This window comes from Bos indicus x Bos taurus, chromosome 4 (genome assembly GCF_003369695.1).
Source record: "Bos indicus x Bos taurus breed Angus x Brahman F1 hybrid chromosome 4, Bos_hybrid_MaternalHap_v2.0, whole genome shotgun sequence".
In the NCBI taxonomy this organism is placed as follows: domain Eukaryota; kingdom Metazoa; phylum Chordata; class Mammalia; order Artiodactyla; family Bovidae; genus Bos; species Bos indicus x Bos taurus.
Window position 1 is genome coordinate 75,019,513 of NC_040079.1, and position 21,528 is coordinate 75,041,040.

Sequence of the window (21,528 nt, forward strand, 5' to 3'; positions counted from 1 at the left end):
CAGAAATAGTAGTTGAAGCCCAAGGAGGGTATGTGTAGAATAGAAGGCCAGAGATGGAGGCTGGAAAGATGCCCATAGCTGGGCTAGTTAGCAGAGAAGTCGGAAGGAAATAAGACAGGAGATTCAGAATAATGTCTTGCAAAAGAAAGGGACATTTCAAGAATCAGGGAGCCATCAATAATGTCCAGTGCTGAAGGGAGGACAGGAACAATGAATAGTGAGACGAGCCATTGTATTTAACTAAAAAGGCCACCAGGAGCCTTAGAGCAGTGAGTGGTACCACGCTGGCTGCACAGGAAAGTGCCCCCAGGGAACTTTAAACCTCCCAACATCTTGGCCTGCCCCACAAGAGTGAAATCCCAATCTCTGCAGATGGAACTCTGACATTGGTACTTTCTAAATGTACCCAGGTGATTTCATTGTGCAACCGAGACTGAGAATCATGGTCTTAGAGAAGGCAATTTCAATAGGGAGGTGTGGACTGAAGTAGTTTATAATGTCAAGAAAGGACTAGAGAGAGAAATATAAAACATAGGGTATAGGTTGAATGTTTTGGAGGAAGAGAAAGGAAAAAAATCTCGTTCCGTAGACCCACAGCCTGATTGCCCATTTGGGCATGAATTTCATGACTTTCAGCTACTTCTTTTACTTCTCTGATTTCCCAGTATATTCCATAACACAACAAAGCAAGGCTATATAAGAGTATAAAAGAGATTTTTCAATTTCTTAGGAGTTTCTCCTAATCAAGAGAAAATTTGGCATAAGTTGGTCAGGATCCCTATAGAATGGTTAAATTTTAAGAAATCTGCTCAATTTTTTAAAACTATTTTAAAAGGAACCATTGTAACGTATGGTTGCTATGTTCTGTATTTGTATGTTGACCTTTAAATAAACAGACAAAATATACTATAGTTATTATAATATGTAAGTGATATCTAGTTTATATATTTGTATAACATATGTGCCATAACTATTAGATTAAATAATAAACATATCAATTTTAACTGTTACTATGATTGCTTTAACTATATATAAAACAATAAATTAAAACATATGAAAACATAAGTAATCATGGTTCCTGGATCATCAGATATGTATTTCTAACCAGAATAATGCCTTCTGTTTCAGCTATTGAATTGGAATACTCGATAGATCTTGGATTGTCCTGGCATCCATTGATAAGGGACTGTTTGCCTACCAATGTTGAATGCAGTCGTTATCACCTGCAGCGCATCCTGGTGTCAGATACTTTCAACAAGTGGACCAGAATCACTGTGCCTCTCCCGCCTTATACCAGGTATGAATGTTTCTGCATGTAGTGAACCCAAATGCAATATAATTTTCATGTCCAATTTCAGAACATCAAGATTAAATGTTATATGAGATTTTGTTACGTGTTGATGATATTGCCATGCATGAATTTATTAAAGTGCTGTAAATAAGTAAAAAAGAAATCAGTTTTTATGGTGACATTGTTCTGTGTTTTCCCCAAATCCAGGTCTTTACTGACTTTTATCTCTAGTGTATTTTTCAAATGGTATATGAAAGAGAACAGTGCCAGATCAGTAAGCTTCTCTAATTTATTATGCCAAGAACAAGTTCATTATGCCAAGAACAAGTCTTAATGGATTTAAATGGAGTCTATTCTGTCAGTTAGACTACTGTAAATATAGCAGTGAGTGGTATATTAAATGGATGTAGCACACAAATGTGTACTAAAATTACTGTTTACTTTTGAAATTTTGTTGTGAGCAGTATCTTGAGAATTATCACCTGGAGCATTCTTTTATGTGAAAAACAATTGTGAATGCTTCTTCCTTGTGTCTTTAAGAAATGACAGTATCTTATAAAACTGAGTGGTAGATGCTGGTAGAAAAGTTGTCTAAACTATCTGTATATTCACTTTCGTGTTGGAGAAAAGCAGAGAATTCACCTTGCCTGGTGGGATAGTGTTACATGCCTCTCTCTCTTTTCACCATCTAAGTAGAAAGATAATCAGTTGCTGCCTTTAAGAAAGAAGCAAAGCAACCAAAGCAGTCCATGGAATAGGAGTTATAGTTTGGGCTCATTATCATTCTCTCCCTTCCACAAATGAAGAAGGAATAAATCTTCCTAGCAAATGATCGTAAAATTTAGCCATTCATCTAGGGCATAAGTTTTCCTGGGATTTTCATAAATGGGATGGTTTCGGTTACTAACAGCCCAGGGCTCCTCTACAATTGCTGGCTCAGGGGTACAAGACTATATTAACTGTCAGTAGAGTTGCCAAGTTTAAATGAGATACGTGAGATTTAGTTGCTCATTAAAGGTATTGCCATGCATGAATTATTAAGGCAGTCTTAATAAGTAAAATAGAAAAAAAAATTCCATTAAGGCAGTAGTCTTTTAAGTCATTATGAATTCTGTGAATTATTACCGAGCTACTTGGTAGCATTTTGCAAATAAATGACATTCTAAGATAAACTGCAGCTCATCATTATACCCTTGAGTCTTTTACGTAAAAGTGATTAATCCTCATCTTTTAATCTGTCTTTTGTCTCTTGCACATACTCATAACATTTTTGACCCTTTCAAATGTCATTTGAAAAATCTGATGAGCAGCCATTTCATCTTGTTATCATATTGAAAATACGCAGTTTGTTTATTATATTACCCTCCAAGCTCATGTTGTACAGTGGTCTTAAAGACAACACTGGTTTATAAAAAGGCCCTCTGCGTAATTCAGAAATAAATGTACATGGATGGAACCCAAGCCAGACCCCCTTCTGGTCATGCTCTGCACTATGCCAAAGATCAATTAGAACAAGAGCCAGAATCAGAACACTTTGTCTCAAGCTTGTCAGTGTACTTTATCGGCTCTTACATACAGTTGCTTTTTAAATATGGTGCTTTCTTATTTTGAGCTGAACTGCCTCAACATCTGCCCAGTACTGGGAATTCAATGTTTATGTTGCCCTTCAGGACAGAATTGAGGATTTTAGTTTGTAGTTCTTCACTATAAACAGACATGATGCTGATAACTTAAAGTCACGTGCTTAAGTGGGGATTAAGAGTGACTGTGACAATGTGCCAGCTGTAGGTTTGCTCACTCACTTATCATGTGACCACAAATCTAGGATACCATTATTGTTGGCACAGTGGTAGAAAGAGTCAACTGAGGTTGGGTGTCCACAAATTGACATCAAACCATTAGCCAAACTGAAATGACTGGTAGTCATCAGTAGTGATTATTCATTCATTAAGTCAATCATTAAGCATGTATTTTTAAAGTATTTAATCATGAGCTGGATCTGTGTGAGGGGCTGAACTTAGCCCTGCCCCAAGGAACTTTCAGAGAAGGCAATGGCACCCTACTCCAGTACTCTTGCCTGGAAAATCCCATGGATGGAGGAGCCTGGAAGGCTGCAGTCCATGGGGTCGATAAGAGTCAGACATGACTGAGCGACTTCACTTTCACTTTTCACTTTCATGCATTGGAGAAGAAAATGGCAACCCACTCCAGTGTTCTTGCCTGGAGAATCCCAGGGACGGGGGAGCCTGGTGGGCTGCCGTCTATGGGGTCGAACAGAGTCAGACACTACTGACTCGACTTAGCAGCAGCAGTAGCAGCAAGGAACTTTTAGTCTAGTGGGGGAAAGAAACCAATGGTAATCAGAGAAGTAAATACGAAGTGCAACTCCTAAGTGATGGAGGAGCCTTGCATGGTGCTAAGAGATTATACATTATAGAGAGGTTTGTCTTGATGAAGAAGGTCAAAGAACACTTTCTTGAGAAAATTATAATTGCAGTAAGAGTGAAGGAAGGATAAATGTAAAATAGGAGAAAAGTAAAGAGAAGTGTGGCCTGGTGTGCTGCAATTCACGGGGTCGCAAAGAGTCGGACACGACTGAGAGACTGAACTGAACTGAACTGAAACAGAAGTGTTCCAGGTAAGGAAAACAGCCAGCAGTGGGAAGAAGCAGGCATATTTGAGATGCTGAAAGAATGAATCAGACACCAAGAGCGAAAGTGGGGTGAGGTGTAAGATGATGTCAGATCACAAAGAGCATTGTTGGTTGTACTAAAGTTTTAGGGGTTTGTTATATGAATGCTGGAAGCCTGATAAAGTGCTTTGGGAGTCACAGACATAATCAGATTTGCATTTAGAAAAGCTTATTCTAACTGGAGAACAAGTTGGGGAAGATAAGAGTAGAAGTAGATGTAAAGATTCCCTTAAAGAGATAGTAACTGCTGGTAGCTTGGACTAAGATGTGGCAGACATGAAAAGAAGGGAATGAATTCAAGAGAAATAGAGGCAGTAAAATTGACTGAGCTTAATGATGAAAGGTCATAGGACTGTGAGGGAAAGAGCAATGCTGAAGATGATTTCCTGGTCTCTGAGTTGGAAAACCAAACTGAGGCTGGTGCTTTTCATCAGAAAGGGAACAGTAAGACTAAATACAAGATGACATCACACTGCACTCCAAACATTACTCTGTTAAAACCTAAATGAATTGGGGTTGATAGATCCCATAGTCTCTGCTGCTGCTGTTGCTGCTAAGTCACTTCAGTTGTGTCGGACTCTGTGCGACCCCATAGATGGCACCCCACCGGGCTCCCCCATCCCTGGGATTCTCCAGGCAAGAACACTGGAGTAGGTTGCCATTTCCTTCTCCAATGCATGAAAGTGAAAAGTGAAAGTGAAGTCGCTCACTAGTGTCGGACTTATAGCGACCCCATGGACTACAGCCTACCAGGCTCCTCCATCCATGGGATTTTCCAGCCAAGGGTACTGGAGTGGGGTGCCATAGCCTTCTCTGGATCATAGTCTCTAATCCTCCCCATATACACTGATAAAGTTAGATCTTCATGAAAGGAAGAAAAAGAAAAAAAGACTGAAAAGCATTGGGTTTAGTGGAGGGCTTCCACTTTTCAGCCCTGTGAGCTTCTAAGTAAGTCATTTCATGTCCCTAAGTTTCAGTTTCCTCATCTGAAAAATGAAGATTTTTTACCATATAAAAAGCTCATAAATGTACATGGTAATGTTTGGGACATTGTAAACATTTACTGAAATGTAAGTCATTTTTACTCCTTGGAAGAAAAGTTTTGACCAACCTAGATAGCATATTCAAAAGCAGAGACATCACTTTGCCAACAAAGGTCTGTCTAGTCAAGGCTATGGTTTTTCCAGTGATTATGTATGGATGTGAGAGTTGGACTGTGAAGAAAGCTGAGTGCCAAAGAATTGATGTTTTTGAATTGTGGTGTTGGAGAAGACTCTTGAGAGTCCCTTGGATTGCAAGGAGATCCAACCAATCCATTCTGAAGGAGATCAGCCCTGGGATTTCTTTGAAAGGAATGATGCTAAAGCTGAAACTCCAGTACTTTGGCCGCCTCATGCAAAGAGTTGACTCATTGGAAAAGATTCTGACGCTGGGAGGGATTGGGGGCAGGAGGAGAAGGGGACGACAGAGGATGAGATGGCTGGATGGCATCACTGACTCGATGGACGTGAGTCTGAGTGAACTCCGGGAGTTGATGATGGACAGGGAGGCGTGGTGTGCTGCGATTTGCTGTGGATAGCAAAGAGTCGGACACGACTGAGCGACTGAACTGAACTGAACTGAACTGAAGTCATTTTTACTTTTATGAGTTAACCACATAATCACATGTGTTAACCGTATCTCGGGTTTATTACCAGACTTCAGTCAGACTGAGAAGTCTTTCTCATTTAACTTAACAAAATGAGCTCATAGTAACGGTAAGACACTGCCTTAAGATACTGCCCTGGAGGAGGTTACAACCTGATTATGGGAAAATAAATAGCTTAAAACTAATACATACCGAATATAATTTAAAGCTTCACTGAGGAACGGTCTGAAAATGCTATAGATATTGAGTATTGAGAGACAGTGTTAAATGCCAGAGTTAGAGAGGATTTCGTAGAAAAGATGGGCCCTGGCCTCAAAGAATGGCTAGGATTTAGGAGGGTAAGGAAAAGAACTTCCTAAATTAGGTGAAGAGCATGACCATGTGAGCCTGGGATAAGCACAGAGGTTGCTGATTAAAGAGGGAGCTCATATCTAAAGCTGTGGGACATTATTTGTTAGTAAAGTTGGGTTAACTTACAGTAAGCACTAAAGTGAGGCAAGGGGCTTCCTGGGTGGCTCTAGTGGTAAAGAACCCACCTGCCAATGTAGGGTACATAAGAGACACCAGAAATCCCCTGGAAGATCAACCCCTGGAAGATTCCCTGGCATGGCAACCCACTCCAGTACTCCTATCTGGAGAATCCCATGGACAGGAAGCCTGGCAGGCTACAGTCCATAGGGTCACACAGAGTCAGATGCAACTTAGCACACATGCAAAGCAAGGCAAAGAGTTTAGACTTGTGGGGGAAATGAACCATGGTGAGTTCTGAGCTGAGGTTATTCTTCCAAGGGAAAAAAAAAAATGGGAAAATAGAGAGACTCAAGTAAGAGAAAGACAAAGGCATTGTGATAATGATGGTGCATGAAAACAAGAGTCTGGGCTACAGTTAACATGAGAGTGATGAAGCAGATATTACTGGGCATTTCAAAGAAAGAATTGGTAAAACTCAGTCATTAACTTCTTCACTGCACACATCAAAAGATGACTCTAAGGTTTGAAGCCTGTGAAAATGATGAGAAAAAGAGAGGAGTGAGCTAAAGCTGATTCCAAAAAGGGTAATATGGCAGATTTAATCAAATGATGCTGAATTAAATGTGATGGAAATATCCTTTTGACAGGGCTATGAAGACTGGAGCCCAAGGGAAGATAATAAACCTTGGAGACATGAGCACAGAGGTCATAGGAAATGCTGTAAAACTGCAGCAGCTCTCCAGAGGAGAGTATTTAAAAAGAAAAGATCCCTAAATTTAATAGCAGAATGAGTGGAAATAGCTATTAGAGGAACCAGAAGGATTCGGTCAGGGAAGTAGGAGAATAAGAACATGGTATCCAAAAGCCAAGTGAAACTAGAATATCAAGCAGGAAAAGACAATCGTCAGTGACAAATGCTACAGTGAGTTAAGAAGCAAGTTTCACAATAAGTTTACTAGAGTTTTTCAATAAGGACATAGTCAGTGACCTTCAAAAGAATAGTTTCAGTGAGATACTGGAAATGAATACAGCTTGTCTGGTGCCAGAGCCCATGGACTTAACCTATCGTACTAACTGTATTAGCACTGCATCTTTCTTGCTTGCCTATGAGTATGGTCCTAGAAGAGATAGGCAGCGAGGATGCCAGGAGTTCTTGAGAAAGACTGAAAAAGTAGGAAGATGCTGAAATCAATTTTGTATCCCCTAATCTGAATCTGCCTGCTCCTCTTTAGTAACTCCAGACCTAAAAATAACAGGTAGCTCAAGTGGCATCATAGGTTCTTGAAATGTCATCTGAGAACCAGGGTGAGTCAATGGAAGGGCAGGTAACCTAAATCCACCTAGAAAGTCGGGGAAGGGGAGCTGCAACAGGAAGGCTCAGGTGTGACTTGGCTATTTTAAGTCACAGTTTGAATATGATCCATTCCCTTCTACTGGCCCTAATGACCTGACTGATACTACTGTCTTTAAAGATTAACTATTACACTTTGGAAGCCAGGTGGTTTTAGTCACAGCATGGAATGTTCTTAATGTGTGCTGGAAGATTAAAGGAATGGTGATAAGCTCAAGAAGAGGCAAAAAGACTGTGGAAGGATTGGAGTGGTGGAATGGGGTTGGAGGAGACTATACTTTTTGCAGGTAAACACATTTAAAGAGGAGACGTATTTTTCAGCGGCATTCCCACCTACTGTATCTGTAAAGAAAATATCTTATTCTAAGAAAATCATAACTAGCACGATGCTGGATGCTTGGGGCTGGTGCACTGGGACGGCCCAGAGGGATGGTATGGGGAGGGAGGAGGGAGGAGGGTTCGGGATGGGGAACACATGTATACCTGTGGCAGATTCATTTTGATATTTGGCAAAACTAATACAATTATGTAAAGTTTAAAAATAAAATAAAATTAGAAAAAAAAAAAGAAAATCATAACTAAGCATGATGTTTATTGGGTTCATCATGAAGAAATATTCAAGGAAATCACAAGTTCATTTTTTTAATAGATTATTTAAACTTTCTCTGATACTCCATTTCTCTCCATCTTTATTTGTAACTTACCAGTATCATTTGAAAGATTTTTGGCAAGTATTTATATTAGGGAGCATCTTGTTTAAATGTTTCAATCGAGTCGAGAAAGTTTTAGACTTCTCTTACATGTCTATCTTCTCATACATCATTTTGATGCTTTGAATATCGCTGGTGTAAATTTACCATATTTATGCTAGTGTCTCAGGGCTACAAAACATAAAACAATTTTGCCTGGTATAAACCATGGTACTCTTAATTTTTCACATACAGAATATATTAACATATATGTGGGCATTCAGTTCAGTCACTCAGTCGTGTCCGACTCCTTGCGACCCCATCAACCGGGGGCCTCCCTGACCATCACCAACTCCCGGAGTTTACCCAAACTCATGTCCATTGAGTCAGTGTTGCCATCCAACCATCTCATCCTCTGTTGTCCCCTTCTCCTCCTGCCTTCAATCTTTCCCAAAATCAGGGTCTTTTCAAATGAGTCAGCTTTTTGCATCAGGTGGCCAAGAGTACTGGAGTTTCAGCTTCAACATCAGTCCTTCCAATGAACACCCAGGACTGATCTCCTTTAGGATGGACTGGTTGGACCTCCTTGCAGTCCAAAGGACGCTCAAGAGTCTTCAACACCACAGTTCAAAAGCATCAATTCTTCGGTGCTCAGATTTCTCTATAGTCCAACTCTCACATCCATACATGACTTCTGGAAAAACCATAGCCTTGAGTAGACAAAACTTTGTTGGCAAAATAATTTCTCTGCTTTTTAATATGCTCTCTAGGTTTGTCATAACTTTCCTTTCAAGGAGTAAGCATCTTTTAATTTCATGGCTGCAGTCACCATCTGCAGTGATTTTGGAGCCCCACAAAAATAAAGTCTGTCACTGTTTCCATTGTTTCCTCATCTATTTCCCGTGAAGTGATGGGACCAGATGCCATGATCTTCGTTTTCTGAATGTTGACCTTTAAGCAAACTTTTTCACTCTCCTCTTTCACTTTCATCAAGAGGCTCTTTAGTTCTTCTTCACTTTCTGCCATAAGGGTGGTGTTATCTGCATATCTGAGGTTATTGATATTTCTCCTGGCAATCTTGACTCCAGCTCGGGCTTCATCCAGCCCAGCGTTTCTCATGATGCACTCTGCTTAAAAGTTAAATAAGCAGGGTGACAATATACAGCCTTGACATACTCCTTTTCCTATTTGGAACCAGTCTGTTGTTTCATGTCCAGTTCTAACTGTTGCTTCCTAACCTGCATACAGGTTTCTCAAGAGGCAGGTCAGGTGGTCTGGTATTCCCATCTCTTTCAGAATTTTCCATAGTTTATTGTGATCCACACAGTCAAAGGCTTCAGCATAGTCAATAAAGCAGAAATAGATGTTTTTCTGGAATTTTCTTGTCTTTTCATTGATCCAACAGATGTTGGTAACTTGATCTCTGGTTCCTCTGCCTTTTCTAAAATCAGCTTGAACATCTGGAAGTTCACGGTTCATGTGTTGCTGAAGCCTGGCTTGGAGAATTTTGAGCATTATTTACTAGCATGTGAGATGAGTGCAATTGTGTGGTAATTTGACCATTCTTTGGCATTGCCTTTCTTTGGGATTGGAATGAAAACTCACCTTTTCCAGTCCTGTGGCCACTGCTGAGTTTTCCAAATTTGCTGGCATATTGAGTGCAGCACTTTCACAGCATCATCTTTTAGGATTTGAAATAGCTCAACTGGAATTCCATCACCTACACTAAATTTGTTCGTAATGATGCTTCCTAAGGCCCACTTGACTTCACATTGCAGGATGTCTGGCTCTAGGTGAGTGATCACACCATTGTGAATATCTTTGTTGTGAAGATCTTTTTTGTACAGTTCTTCTGTGTATTCTTGTCACCTCTTCTTAATATCTTCTGCTTCTGTTAGGTCCATACCATTTCTGTCCTTTATCAAGCCCATCTTGCATGAAATATTCCCTTGGTACCTCTGATTTTCTTGAGATCTCTAGTCTTTTCCATTCTTTGTTTTCCTCTATTTCTTTGCACTGATCACTGAGGAGGGCTTTCTTATCTCTCCTTGCTATTCTTTGGAACTCTGCATTCAGATGCTTGTATCTTTCCTTTTCTCCTGTGCTTTTCCCTTCTCTTCTTTTCACAGCTATTTGTAAGGCCTCCTCAGACAACCATTATGCTTTTTTGCATTTCTTTTTCTTGGGGATGATCTTGATCCCTATCTCCTGTACAGTGTCATGAACCTCTGTCCATAGTTCATCAGGCACTCTGTCTATCAGATCTAGTCCCTTAAATCTATTTCTCATTTCCACTGTATAATCATAAGGGATTTAATTTAGGTCATACCTGAATGGTCTAGTGATTTTCCCTACTTTCTTCTTTTTAAGTCTGAATTTGGCAATGAGGAGTTCATGATCTCAGCCACAGTCAGCTCCTGGTCTTGTTTTTGCTGACTGTATAGAGCTTCTGCATCTTTGGCTGCAAAGAATATAATCAGTCTGATTTTGGTGTTGCCCATCTGGTGATGTCCATGTGTAGAGTCTTCTCTTGTGTTGTTGAAAGAGGGTGTTTGCTATGACCAGTGCGTTCTCTTAGCAAAACTCTATTAGCCTTTGCCGTGCTTCATTCTGTACTCCAAGGCCAAATTTGCTTGTTACTCCAGATGTGTCTTGACTTCCTACTTTTACATTCCAGTCCCCTATAATGAAAAGGACATATTTTTTGGGTGTTAGTTCTAAAAGGTCTTATATATAGGTCTTCGTAGAACTGTTCAACTTCAGCTTCTTCAGCATTACTGGTTAGGGCATAGACTTGGATTACCGTGATATTGAATGGTTTGCCTTGGAAACAAACAGAGATCATTCTGTCATTTTTGAGATTGCATCCAAGTACTGCATTTCAGACTCTTTTGTTGACTATGATGGCTACTCCATTTCTTCTCAGAGATTCTTGCCCACAGTAGTAGGTATAATGGTCATCTGAGTTAAATTCACCCATTCCAGGCCATTTTAGTTAGCTAATCCCTAAAATGTCGATGTTCACTCTTGCCATCTCCTGTTTGACCACTTCCAATTTGCCTTGATTCATGGACCTAACATTCCAGGTTCCTATGCAATATTGCTCTTTACAGCATTGGACCTTGTTTCTATCACCAGTCACATACACAACTGGGTGTTGTTTTTACTTTGGCTCTGTCTCTTCATTCTTTCTGGAGTTATTTCTCCACTGATCTCCAGTAGCATATTGGGCACCTACCGACCTGAGGAGTTCATCTTTCAGTGTCCTATCTTTTTACCTTTTCATACTGTTCATGGGGTTCTCAAGGCAAAAATACTGAAGTGGTTTGCCATTCCCTTCTCTAGTGGGCCACGTTTTGTCAGAACTCTCCACCATGACCCGTCCGTCTTGGGTGGCCCTATACAGCAAGGCTTAGTTTCATTGAATTAGACAAGGCTGTGGTCCATGTGATTAGATTGATTAGTTTTCTGTGATTGTGGTTTCATTGGGCATTAGGTTAAGACAAATTAAATCTAATTCCATTCCACTACTACAGAGAGCAAAGCTACTTCCAAAAATTTTGAATTCCCTCTAAGCTTTATCACTTGTGAGATTTGCTGCCAAAGTTCCATCTGAGAATCTGAGGTTTGGCTCTATGCTGTATGGCTATATGCTCTGTATATATGCTATATATGGGTTTTAATTGTTTTAACAAATGTATGTCATTCTCCATGAGGTTATTTTGTAAGTTGTAGGAACTTTCTCATATCTGAAGGATGGTCCAGGATCCCTAGGTGGCTCAGTGATAAAGAATCCACCTGCCAGTTTAGGAGCTACAGGAGACACGGGTTCAATCCCTGGGTGGGGAAGATCCCCTGCAGGAGGAAATGGCAACCAACTCTAGTATTCTTGCTTGGGAAATCCCATGGACAGAGGAGCCTGGTAGGCTACAGTCCATAGGAGCACAAACAGTCAGACACAACTGAAGTGACTTGGCACTCACACATGCTTATAGTATAATATAGTATAGTATACTCCCTCCTTGACTGGCAGTCCTCACACCTGTGAGATGAGACAATCTTACAAGACAGTTTCTAAGAGTCATCCTCTCCTTTCCATTCCAACGTGTGCTTGATTTCCTTCTTTTGTTCATAGTTCAGTGTCTTTTTCATCAGAGTCTCCCCCAGAGCAGAGTCTTTGTGCACCCTGTGACATGACACACACCTTTAGAGCCCTTCACAGGTAATTCATTCACACACCTCTTACCAAAGTTCATGCCTCTTTTCTAGAGCCTACTTGTACCTGTTGGTCGTGGGCTGTGATGGTTCAGTTGAGGCTGAGTTGAGCTGATCAATGCTTCTTCCCAGGTGTACACCTGTGCATGGAATTACTAGATCATATGATAACTCTGTATTCAACATTTTGAGAAACTGATGACCTGTTTTCCCACAGCATCTAGGAGGAGCATATGAGGGTTCATATTTCTTCACATCCTTGCCAACACTTGTTACTTCCATCTTTTTATCACAGTCATCATAGGATGATGACTGTTCAACTCAAAATATCGAATAGAGAGTTACCACATTAACTAGTAAATCCACTCATAGGTGTACACCTGGGAAGAGGCATGGGTTGGCTCAGCTCAGCCTCAACTGAACCATCACAGCCCATGATCTACAGATACAAGTAGGCTCTAGAAAGGAGGCATGAGATATAAGCTTCAGAAAGTTATATCTAACTGTGGTTTGAATTTGCATTTGGCAGGTGACACTAGTGGTAAAGAACCCACCTGCCAATGCAGGAGACGTAAGAGACACACCAGTTTATTCCCTGAGTGGGGAAGATCCCCTGGAGGAGGGCATGGCCACCCACTCCAGTATTCTTGCCTGGAGAATCCCCATGGACAGAGGAACCTGGAGGGCTACAGTCCATAGGGTTGCAAAGAGTTGGACATGACTTAAGCTCCTGAGCACTCGATGACTAATGTTTTGCATCTTTTCATGCATTTATTGGCCATTTATGTATCTTCTTTGGAGTTTTCTCCACTTTTGTCTAACACAGAGAAATAGAGTCATGGAGGAAATTTTATGCCCAATAGAAATAAAAGGTCTTGATGAGCAAGGCAAATATGGGACACATTTTGAAATAAGACAGACACTGTAGAGCCTCTAACTCAATCTCAGAGTGCCAAAGGTTTCAACTCTGACATTGAATAGCAGAAATCAGGATAGACTTGTGTGTATATACAGCAGCAATAGGCAGGCACAGCTGTCCACAAATAAAAAAACTTCTATTTTAGGGATAATGGTAGGAATAAGATTATTTTGTACAGGTTTATATAGAGTTTTGAAGGGTTTGCTTATTGAGAGTACAGAGTAATAATGAACCAATAGATCCTTGCCTTGTCTCGGTTTTGTGAGTAAATCAATATGACTTAGGGCACTGGGCTTTAACATCATCATTAGTAGAATTGGAAGATTGGCTATATTTTCTAGTCTCAAATATTTTATGTATCTCTGAGAGTAAAGAAAACATCAGGGAAGAGTGAAAAAGCTTATTAAAAATTATATATTGTTTCTATCAAAGAACTTTTTTTCATGATGATGGTGAAGTCTCATCAGGACTTCATAAGCAGACATAGCCATTTTGAAGAAAAGAACAGATATAAAAGACCCTGAAGTAAATATCAAAATTCATTAAAAGGTGTGTAGACAGTGTGGGAAAAGTTTCCTTGGAAGAGCAATGATGGAAACCATACTATTGACAATAACATTTTAACTGCTTAGCAATGGATGTTTAATTATTTATGCAACACTTATGGAGCACTTACTATGTGATGTAAATGGAGAGGAAATGATATAAATTCAGAAAAGATCCAAGGAGAGGCCTTTCAATGATGTGGAAAAAGGAGAAATCTGCTCTGGGGCCATTTTCCCCACAACTCCAGGAGCAGCAGCTGATGGTGGCTATCATTATAAGAAGCTTCAGGATAAATAATGACACCTGCCAAGGGACTTCACCAAGACACTTTCAAGTCTTGGTAAACATGAACTAATTAAAGTTCACAACACCACTGTGAGGTGGAAAGTAGCATTTTCCTAGTTTTACAGACAGGGAAGTGTCAGCATGTAAACATAAGTGATTTGGCCCCTTTACGTAGTGAAGCTGTGACAAGACAGTAAGAAGTTCTGGAAGTTCAACTTTCAGACTTTCATTTTCGACTTACCTTCCAATTCATCCCTTAGTGAAAGTGTTGCCTTTTCTTATAAGACTATATTGGACAGTGTATGTACCCGTTTTACAGGGCAGATACAGTTATTTCCAAGAATATAAAATCATTACATTTGAGATGAGGGCCCTATAAATCATCTAATTTAACCCCCTTTTTAAATGTATTAAGTTACTCACCATGAGCATAGAATTTACTAGGACCAGAATATAGATTAAAGTGAAAGTGAAGTCGCTCAGTCGTGTCCGACTCTTTGCGACCCCATGGACTGTAGTCTACCAGACTCCTCCATCCATGGGATTTTCCAGGCAAGAATACTGGAGTGGGTTGCCATTTCCTTCTCCAAGAGATCTTCCCAACCCAGGGATTGAACCCCAGTCTCCTGCATTGTAGGCAGACACTTTACTGTCTGAGCCACCAGGGAATATAGATTAGAGCCCTTATTTATCTTGACTTTCATTGACCAACTCTGATTTTCACACATTCTATGCATAATATTCTACTGTTTCCTTTTCTGTGGAATGCTGCAAAATTGTACAAACTGAAAGTGTCATGATCAGAAGTCCCCATGAAAGCTATCAACCTAAACAGTAAATCTGGCTCTTAAATCTTCTGTAAGTCTGTTAAGTGGCTACCTGGACTATGATCAGCACAGCCAGTGAGTGATCAGAAAACCAGCCCATGCTACACAGCTCTGCCATCTCCTAACTCTTAGATCTCCCTCACTTTCAGTTCAGTTCAGTTCAGTCGCTCAGTCGAGTCCGACTCTTTGCGACCCCATAAATTGCAGTACGCCAGGCCTCCCTGTCCATCACCAACTTCCGGAGTTCACTCAGACTCACGTCCATCGAGTCAGTGATGCCATCCAGCCATCTCATCCTCTGTCGTCCCCTTCTCCTCCTGCCCCCAATCCCTCCCAGCATCAGAGTCTTTTCCAATGAGTCAATTCTTTGCATGAGGTGGCCAAAGTATTGGAGTTTCAGCTTTAGCATCAGTCCTTCCAATGAACACCCAGGACTGATCTCCTTTAGAAAGGACTGGTTGGATCTCCTTGCAATCCAAGGGACTCTCAAGAGTCTTCTCCAACACCACAGTTCAAAACCATCAATTCTTCGGTGCTCAACTTTCTTCACAGTCCAACTCTCACATCCATACATGACCACAGGAAAAACCATAGCCTTGACTAGATGGACCTTTGTTTTAGCAGTCATCAAATCACTGTCCCCTCCACCACTGACCCCCAGCTCTTGCTCATACACTCTCAAGACTTCTGTTCAAATTTTCCTGGCCACCTTTATTGCTACCAATTTAACATTCTCTCAGTAAGTGTGCATGAAGCCCCATCTATAGGAGTCATCAACAATAAACTGATAAATAAGGAAAACAACAGAGGAAATAATGCATAAGTAAGGCTCTTTTAATAAAAGGTGAGAAGAGCTATGATAAAAGGTGATGAGCTAGTCAAAATGTCCATTATCATGTCTACAAATAATAAATACTGAAGAGGGTGTAGAGATAAGGGAGCCCTCCTACACTCTTAGTAGGAATGTAAATTGGTACAGCCACTATGGAAAACAGTTTGGAGATGTCTTAAAAAGCTAAAAAAAGAGATACCGTATCATCCAGCTATTCCACTTCTGGGCATATATCTGGAAAATATGAAGACTCCAACTCAGAAAGATACACACACCCCATTGTAGTACTATTACAATAACCAAGACATGAAAGCAAACTAAACGCCCCTTGACAGATGAATGGATAAACAAGATGTGGTATACACACACACACAATGGAATGTTGCTGTTCAGTCACTTAGCCATGTCCTACTCTTTGCGACCCCATGGACTGCAGCACATCAGGCTTCCTTGTCCATCACCAACCCCCTGAGCTTGCTCAAACTCTTGTCTATTGAGTCAGTGATGCCATCCAACTATCTAGTCCTCTGTCATCCCCTTCTCCTCCCACCTTCTATCTTTCCCAGCTTCAAGGTCTTTTCTAATGAGTTGGCTCTTCACAGCAGGTGGCCAAAGTATTGGAACTTCAGTTCAGCATCAGTCCTTCCCTGAATATCCAGGGTTGATTTCCTTTAGAATTGACTGGTTTGATCTCCTAGCAGTCCAAGGGACTCTCAAGAGTCTTCTCCAACACAACAGTTTGAAAGCATCAAATTCTTCGACCCTCAGCCTTCTTTGTGGTCCAGCTCTCACATCCATACATGACTACTAGAAAAACCATAGCTTTGACTATATGGACCTTTGACTATATGGCAAATAACTATATCACTACAATTGTTATAAATACTATGAAAGGAAAAGAACTTTTTGCTATGGAAGAAATGTAATTTTTAAAGGGCTCTGAAAAAATATTTCTCTATGAGGACCTGACCTTTTCTCTTAGATGTAAAGGATACAAGGGTTAACCGGGCAGAGACAAAAGAAAAACATGCGGGCAGAAGGGAGGCAAGAATGTGGGGCGCCTTGTGAGCTGAGAGGATGAGCAAGGCTCCAGAATTAAGTAGCGAGGCTAGGGGGGTAAAGGAGAGGGCTCAGCTCAGGCAGAGCCTCGTGGACCAAAGAGGAGCTTGCGGTTGAAGTTAAATGCAATAAGAAGTGACAGGAGGGTTTTAGGTCAACTTTTCTCTGCTGAGAGGAACAGATGGAAGCTGGCGAAACAGGTTGTGAAGAAATGAGTGTGTAGATGCTCAGTAAAGAAATATCAAATGATTTATTTTCAGAGTGAAGATATGAGTTCTGTTTCTTTTCTATTTTCTAAACTTAATACATGCTAAGTTGTTCAGTCGTGTCCAACTCTATGTGACCCCATGGACTGAAGCCTGCCAGGCTCCTCTGTTCATGGGGATTCTCCAGGCAAGAATAGTGGAGTGGGTTGCCATGCCCTTCTCCAGGGGATCTTTCCTACCCAGGGATCAAACCGATGTCTCTTGGGTCTCCTATATTGTCAGGAGGTTCTTTACCACTAGCACCACCTGGAAAGCCCAAATTTAATATATATGAGTTCAATTAGAAAAATTTAAATTCTTGTTATTTGGTATTTGGTCCTGCCTAAAACAGATATCTTTCAGTCACGTGGTTAACATATCTCTTAATGACAAAAATACATGAATCCATGAAACAAAAGTTGCTTTGGCTAATTATTTCCCCCATGCTCTTTGAATCTTCAAGCGCACTTGAGCCTCAGGCATTGTTTGGATTTTACTGCCATCTAGTGGCTGTTGCCCAGAAAATCCCATGGATGGAGGAGCCTGGTAGGCTGCAGTCCATGAGGTCGCTAAGAGTCGGACACGACTGAGCGACTTCACTTTCACTTTCCACTTTCATGCATTGGAGAAGGAAATGGCAACCCACTCCAGTGTTCTTGTCTGGAGAATCCCATGGATGGAGAAGCCTGGTAGGCTGCAGTCCATGGGGTTGCATAGAGTCGGACACGACTGAAGCAACTTAGTAGTAGTAGTAGTAGTAGTAGTGTCTCTAAACACATAAGTTTATTTGTGTTTCTGAACAAGACACTCCTCCCAAGCTATGCAAGTGAGCAAATAAATTTCTGCTTATGTAGTGGGAGAATCTCTGTTTGGGTTTTATTTATATTGCATTTAAATCATCATAAAGTAAGTCTGATCTTACTACCCTCTCTTTTGTCTGTCTAGTTATCTAGGGTTTCATTGATCCTTCTGACTTAAACTCCCACTGTCTTCCTAAGGCTCTCATTGTGAGAATTCCTCCAAAATGTTATGTGAGGCCTATCAGTGTGCCCCCTGCACAAAAGCATCTGACCTTAGGTAGCATGGGGTAGTTGAAACCCTCTCACCAAGTCAAATGCAGAGGGCTTGTGGCTGCTTAAGGACAAACATCTTTTCCTAAAATGCAAATATAAGTTAGCAGCAGACCTGGTGTCCCTTCACAGTGGTTTCCACCCAAAATTCAGGGTTCACTGGCTCCCTGAGGCTACTGGTTTTACCATTAGTTTTAGTTTCTGTTTTAATCTGTTTTTACAAGGCTCAGAAATATCATTGGCCCAAAATGTATTCTCAAGCTATTGCAGTTCAATTTGGCTTGGTTTTATTAATCAAAGTTGGGCAAACAACACTGCGATTACCAACACTTTCTTCAGAATACAGGCAAGGGTATACATACATTTGTGTTACATTCCTCCATGCACTTGTTTAAACATATCAAAACACGTTCTTTTGTCCACCACATCCTTCATTATAATTTTATTTCTCTTCAAAGGTCCCAAGCCACTCGTTTCCGTTGGCATCAGCCAGCTCCTTTTGACAAGCAGCAGACGTGGGCAATAGATAATGTCTATATCGGGGATGGCTGCATAGATATGTGTGGTGGCCATGGAAGGTGCATCCAAGGAAACTGTGTGTAAGTAGGCTTTTTTCTTTCTTCTGTAGAAAGTCCCTGACTCACATTCCAGCCAGATTTTTCTGAAACTGGTTTTTGAATCACTCCCAAACTGCCTTAAGTTATATGTATTTTTCCTGAAATCTGACATTGAGCTAACTATGAAGTTTATGGCTATAGAATCTTCATTCTTGGTTAGAGATTAGGAACTGAACAATAGCTATCTTTTAAGGAGAAGGCTGAGTTATAATTGACTGTTTTATTTTCTTCTGTGTTTTTGTGATACACCTGAGACTTCAGAAAAATATTAAAAGAGGTTCAAGAGTTCAGCATATTCTAACTGAAAATAATACATCATAAGTATTTTTCTCACTTAGGTCTGAATGTATATGTAATGATGTGTATTACTTGTGGTTTGAATGGTATTCCTATGTTATTTGCATAAGAAAGTATATAAATTCCTGATCAATTTGCCAGGTGTATTTCATGGAGAGACCTGGGATTTTACTCTTATAGAACCTTAGCATCTTTGGAAGGATCTAAACAAAGTGTGTGTGTGTGTGTGTGTGTGTGTGTGTGTGTGTGTTGTATACTACGGGGCTCTGCGCTTTATTTTCAAAGGCTCTACTGTTAGATGGGGTAGTATGAATGAAGATCATGATAAAGAATTCACGTTTCCCTTCTCCATTAATCTCTGCACACCTGGGAAGTCTTTCTTTTGATTAATGATTCTAGCCCATATCAACCATGACCTCTGCAACCCCAGAGCTTCCCAGTCCTATATTCATATTTCTTCCCACATTTAACAGAGAATTCAATCCTGTGGTCAGAGATGGCAGATGCTATCCAAAGTGCCCTTTGCTATTTGGAACCTGGCCTCTTGAATTCCTGATTGGCCCAAAGTCTCTGTTAAAAAGCCTGATTTCATAAATTATTAGGACCAACCAGGCTAGTTTGGTATCTGCAATTGCTTATCAGCCATCCAGAGCTGTGTCATGTAGGGACTGGGCTTTAGTGAATTCTTTCAGGTTGCTTCTTTCTTTCCACCTATAAGCCCAAGTCGCTAATTTAGGAAAGCCTAGAGGCAGTTACAGAGAAGGCAATGGCACCCCACTCCAGTACTCTTGCCTGGAAAATCCCGTGGACGGAGGAGCCTGGTAGGCTGCCTTCTATGGGGTCGTACAGAGTCAGACACGACTGAAGCAACTTCATTTTCACTTTTCACTTTCACACATCGGAGAAGGAAATGGCAACCCACTCCAGTGCTATTGCCTGGAGAATCTCAGGGACAGGGGAGCCTGGTGGGCTGCCGTCTATGGGGTCGCACAGAGTCGGACACGACTGAAGCGACTTAGCAGCAGCAGCAGCAGCAGACGTAGTTAATTCACTGCTTATTTCTAACCTAAAGCACTGTTAAGGAGAGCAGCTGAATTACGGCAAACTCTGTGAAGATAACTAATCTTTCATCATCTTGGACTAGGAAAAGGATTTGGCCTCACTAATTTGAGAGCACGCTTGCAGGGCCTGTGTTTGATGCTGACTTTTCTTTACTCTTTCTCCACTCCCAGCTGTGATGAGCAGTGGGGTGGCCTGTACTGTGATGAGCCTGAGACCTCTCTTCCAACTCAACTCAAAGACAACTTCAATCGGGCCCCATCTAACCAGAACTGGCTGACTGTGAATGGAGGGAAATTAAGTACCGTGTGTGGAGCTGTGGCTTCAGGAATGGCTCTTCATTTCAGTGGGGTCAGTGTTTGGTTGCTGTTTATTCATTTTTGCATCCTCAGTTCCTCCCCCTCCCAAAACTGACTCTCTTTTGAAGTTTAATCGACAAACAAGTTGCAGAGTTAGAAACTCTAAATGTACAAACTTAATGTGAACTCACAACTGTCTACAAAGCAGAAAATGCTAATCATTTTCAACATTTTCCTGTCACAAATCAGTTTTGACAATTTAACTATGCAGGGTGGTGTCAGTACAGGTATATTTAAGTGCACATTTTTTAAAAAAGGATTTAAATGAATTTCCACCCTGGGATAGAGAGCTTGCACAATGTGTGAGGGTCTTCCATCTGGATGATGTTCTAATTGAAAATTCCTGAGCTTGCAACAGATTTAGGATTTAAGGAGCCAAAAATCTGGAAAATGAGCTTTGATGTTTCCTGAATTTATTAACAATAATTAACCCCTTATATAACTTACCCAAGCAAGAATAACTTAGTAATTTCTAGACATTTATATTTATAGCAGATTATTTTGTGAACGATAGCAGCAATGTTAGAAAATTGCTTTGAGAAATTTTATAATCATTCTGCACTGCTGCCAAAGATAACTTGTTTAAAAGTAGAATTTCTCCAGTAGTATGATTAAATACCTTTCATAGGTAAATTTAATTTTTAAAAATTGCAAATTCACTGTCAGTTATTTGTTTCCCTACCACACCCTACCTTAGAGTTTTTTGTACCAGTGAAGTGTACTAGTATTTTAGCCCAAGAGTAGCAACAGAACATACAGCATACAGAATTTTTATAATCATCAACAGTGGTTAAGAATGCAATGTTCACAATACTCTTTCTTCTTTAGTATTAACTTAGATGGAACTCTGATACCTAGTTTTCCTCATAGTTTCACCTATTAATAAGAAACAACTACTTATCTATGTTAATGAATTAATATAGAAAATATTAAAATCAACTGTAAAAGTTTAAAAAGCTTACAACTAGTATTGCTAATTATAATTAAGTTGTATTTTTGAACATCATTTTAAAATTCCATATGAAAATAGTCATCTCAATGCACTATTTTGTTAAT

The 21,528-nt window shown here is 40.4% G+C and overlaps 1 protein-coding gene across 3 annotated transcripts in view; it reads left to right on the forward strand.

Moving 5' to 3' along the window:
- Nucleotides 1-21,528, forward strand: part of RELN (reelin) — a 558,183-nt gene that overhangs the window by 495,310 nt on the left and 41,345 nt on the right. For all 3 annotated transcript variants that reach the window (XM_027539733.1, XM_027539731.1, XM_027539732.1), the window contains exons 46-48: nucleotides 1,129-1,297; nucleotides 18,599-18,739; nucleotides 20,287-20,464. In XM_027539733.1, coding sequence (XP_027395534.1) covers nucleotides 1,129-1,297; nucleotides 18,599-18,739; nucleotides 20,287-20,464 — 488 coding nt within the window. The remainder of the gene's footprint in view (nucleotides 1-1,128; nucleotides 1,298-18,598; nucleotides 18,740-20,286; nucleotides 20,465-21,528) is intronic.